This window comes from Agrilus planipennis, unplaced genomic scaffold (assembly GCF_000699045.2).
Source record: "Agrilus planipennis isolate EAB-ADULT unplaced genomic scaffold, Apla_2.0 scaffold105, whole genome shotgun sequence".
Lineage (NCBI taxonomy): Eukaryota > Metazoa > Arthropoda > Insecta > Coleoptera > Buprestidae > Agrilus > Agrilus planipennis.
In genome coordinates this window covers 201,463-205,289 of record NW_020438878.1, presented here as the reverse complement: position 1 = coordinate 205,289, position 3,827 = coordinate 201,463, and the positions used below count along the sequence as shown (strand labels likewise).

General features: G+C 33.6%; 1 protein-coding gene across 3 annotated transcripts in view; it reads right to left on the bottom strand.

The window, feature by feature from the left end:
* Positions 1-3,827, bottom strand: part of LOC108737750 (probable multidrug resistance-associated protein lethal(2)03659) — a 122,059-nt gene that overhangs the window by 9,599 nt on the left and 108,633 nt on the right. For 2 of the 3 annotated variants that reach the window (XM_018470842.1, XM_018470840.1), the window contains 4 exons: positions 1,773-1,995; positions 1,097-1,253; positions 826-1,039; positions 377-764 (listed from right to left, as the gene is read on the bottom strand). In XM_018470842.1, coding sequence (XP_018326344.1) covers positions 377-764; positions 826-1,039; positions 1,097-1,253; positions 1,773-1,995 — 982 coding nt within the window. The remainder of the gene's footprint in view (positions 1-376; positions 765-825; positions 1,040-1,096; positions 1,254-1,772; positions 1,996-3,827) is intronic. The other variant, XM_018470841.1, reaches the window with a different exon arrangement.

The following is a 3,827-nucleotide window of genomic DNA, read 5'->3' as shown; positions in this document are numbered from 1 at the left end:
CCCAAAAGTTTTTTTTTTTTTTTTAGGGAAACGCGAAGATTAGCTCGGTATAAGAAAGAGTGGAGGTGCGTGACCTTTTTTAGAAGCAAATTATTTAGTTTTTGAGCAGATGCTTCTTTTTATAAATACTTTAATATTATATATAAAAACTTTTACATTCAAGCAAAATCTTTTTCTTCGCTTTGAAGGAATTACTTAAATTTTTGGAAGCAAAAGGTAAGGCTTTTTTTTATAAATACTACATAATGCCATGTTGAACATCTTTCAAATGTTACTCCAAAATGTAAAAATGTTTAGAAAGGGCGTTACAATTAAACTGGGACCTCTGAAGTGCTAAATTCGCCCCTGGACAGGACCCAACCTAACCTAATCTAACCTGAAAATAGCCAGGCCTCTTGGGATGCATAAGAAACAATTCCATTTACTTTAATATCACCGAACGAAGGGATTAACTCTCCCAGTATGGTATTAAGAAGGGCTGATTTGCCAGCCCCAATTGGTCCAATCACTGCAGTAAGTTGACCGGGTACAATATTCGCAGTCAGATCGTTTATACAAACGTAATCACCGTATTTGACAATAATATTATTCATAAAAACCCCTTTTTGTAATAAAGCACCAACACTAAGCAAATCATTAGGAGTTACGCTTCGAAATATAGCTTGAGTATTCTTAGGATCCAACACAGATGGATCACCAATAGATGTTTCGTGAATTTTCATGAACGCTTCAATTCTTTTGATTGAAACATAAGCTTCAGCCACCTACAATTCATATGTTATTGACTTATGACGTTTAATCAATTTTTCAAGTTTTATATCAGACCTGAGCAACACCTTGTGGAAAATACACGGTCATGGTTTGCCTCAGTATGAAGTAATGAGCGACTATAAAAAACATTTTCGAAGCTGTTAACTTCCCCCCATACATAACATGCGACATACAACTCAAAAATATTCCGAGACGAGTGGTAAAAAGTATAAATGACATGAATAGACCTCGTATATACGAAGCCGGTTTAAGATACTTCATTTCTTCGCTGAAATTACAATACTTCAAACTGTATCAGATGATTTTACTTCATCTTATGGTTCACCTGCGAATTTTGTGGATCAATTTGGCCAAAGGATACTCCCAAGCGTACATTTTCAACACTTGCATCCCTTGTATAAACTCGTTGGTGTGTCTCAGCCTTTCGTCCGTTTGCACTGCCGTTTGTGCTCTGAATTTTATTATTTTAAATGCGAATATTACTGTAAAAAATACAGCAGTTTAATACATTATTTTTTATACATAAATTAAAAAAAAAAGACAAAAATTTTGGTATGCTAGGAAACAATAAATAGATTTATAAGTAAGAGTTATGCCTAACTAAAGGAAATAATTGATTTAGGGGGTGAGATAACTTATGGTGGAAAAGGCGCTAGAGATTAAAGACAAAGAAAAAAGAAATGGTTTTTGTATTCGAAATCAGTAATTTGTAAATTTGAAAAAGATTATGAAAAATATGGTGTGGTGTTATAGGATGTCAATATGAAATAAGCAAGATAAGTTGGTAGGACACCTCAAGGGTTAGTTAGAGACATATTAGAAGGAGAAATAGGAGTAAAGAGGGGTAGAGGTAGACCTAAATCAGATTACTGTTTGCAAACATGTATACGTTGCTCTAGTTTTCAAGAAATGCGAAGATTGACTCAAGATAGAAAGCACTAGAGGTGCAAGTCCAACCATTCTTCGGACTGAAAATCTTACGATTATGAGATATCTTTTACCTTGTATCGGGATAAAGATTGCAATCGATATCATACCAATAGCTGCCGCAATTTTGATTTCCCTCCATAAGCAATAAAAACATAATAGTGTTTGGAGGGGGCTCACCCAGATGTAGTGGAAAAACAAAGGGGTGATATCAAACTTATTTACGTCAATAGCTAATAAATTAACACAGTGTCCAACAGTTTCACCTCCCAAAGCTGCTATGTCTATCCTTAAGGCCTGAAGTTAAAATATTGTATGTAAACGATAATAAATGCGAATTATTTATTACTACTATAACTCGTCCAAATCTGTGCAGATGGCATCATTGCAAAACACATACATTTTAATCATAACTCAATATATGATCCTGACCGAATACTGATATTTAAACACGTCCAACACGTCAAAAAATTGGTGATTTTTCGATTATACAACAGCATCCTAGATGCAGAACTGTAGATATGTAGAATAATATTATATATACAGTTATAAAGCATTTTAAGCTTCTTATTGTACACCCTCGATTCGAATCAATGTAGAAGGAGTTATTAAAACAGTATACATATACTGGGTGGTTTATAAATAACGGAAAGTTTTAGAAATTCGATTACAAATGCCTAACTATATTGATTGACAAAGATATACACAAGATGTTAATCAGAAAAGTTAAACCATATCTACTTTTTTAATCATTCAAATACTATTTTCAATTATCAACTTTGAAAACGTAAATAGTACAAAAATACAAAAACTTTAACAAATACATATATAGTTAACGAAATATTCGGCAATTTTTAAAGTACTTGCAGAGGTTTTCATGTTTTCGTAATATTTAATCAAAAAAACCACTACCTTCAAAAAAAAAAAATTCAAAATTTTCAGACGTAAAATATTATCAATTAAAAGCAGTTAGAAAGGAGTGAAATGTTTTTATTAATTATGTAATTCCGCCTACGTTTCGCCTTTCGATCTAACGCGTTTTCAAGATAGTTTATTTACACCGGAAGGCGATGAAACTTCGGTGGAATTACATAATTAGGTAATAAGGAATATTTCACCCCTTTCTAACTTATTTTAATTGAAAATGTTTTAATACATAATTGGGGAAAATAGTACAAATGATAAATTTTATTTTAGTTTAGGGTTCGCAACATCAAAAAGACAAAATGGAGCCCTAATAGGTTTGTCCTTGTTCCTGTCCGCATGACCTTTTATAGTAGCCAATTATACGGAAATGAAACATGAAATTTGACGTACTAATACATCTTATTACCTCACGTATTTCGCATACTAGTTAGCAGCTTAGAATAATTACCTATTATGATTTTTTAGACTGTGTAGAAATATGTAAAAACATCAGTGTTAATTGACCTATACTAAAGGAAAAAGCTGTTTGCTAAATCACTGGAAATCCACAATAATTTTGAAGCTTAAACTTAAACCCTTAGTAAGTAAAAACCTCAATAACTCAAACTATTTTACGTTTCCCTTGGTCTTTATCTTATCGAGGTTCTACTGTATTCAGCCCTACCGATTTCTGATTTACTTGTGAAGTGTTGAAAGTTAGCAAATGTAAAATGGTTCGCACAATAACGCAGAAATATTTTCATTTTCTGCACAAGTGGCATGGCTGCTCCAGGTGTTTAGGGGTACGCGCCAAGAAAATGGTCCGTCAACCACACGACATTCTCCTCCTCAAATCTAAATAACGTTTTAAAATCTGATTCTCGTGATGTACGTTTTGATTTGTAGTATTTTATTGTACGTAAATGTACTATATCGGCCATAACGGGCACTACACTGGGACCACACAAGTAAAGATTATTTATACAAGTCGTTTTAGATAGATTTTAACACAAAAACGGTCCTACAAATACATCAATTTACGTTACAAGGATATGAGTTCTTCTGGTTTTAGGAAAACGCGGCATGGCCTAGAGGTCTAGACCATTGCTTAGCATTCGGGAGGACGCCGGTTCGATTCCGGGTCCGTCTGCCTTGGTCCAAGTTTTTCTGTGGTTTCCTTGGATCACTTAGGCAAATGCTGAGGCAGTAATATTCCACAGATA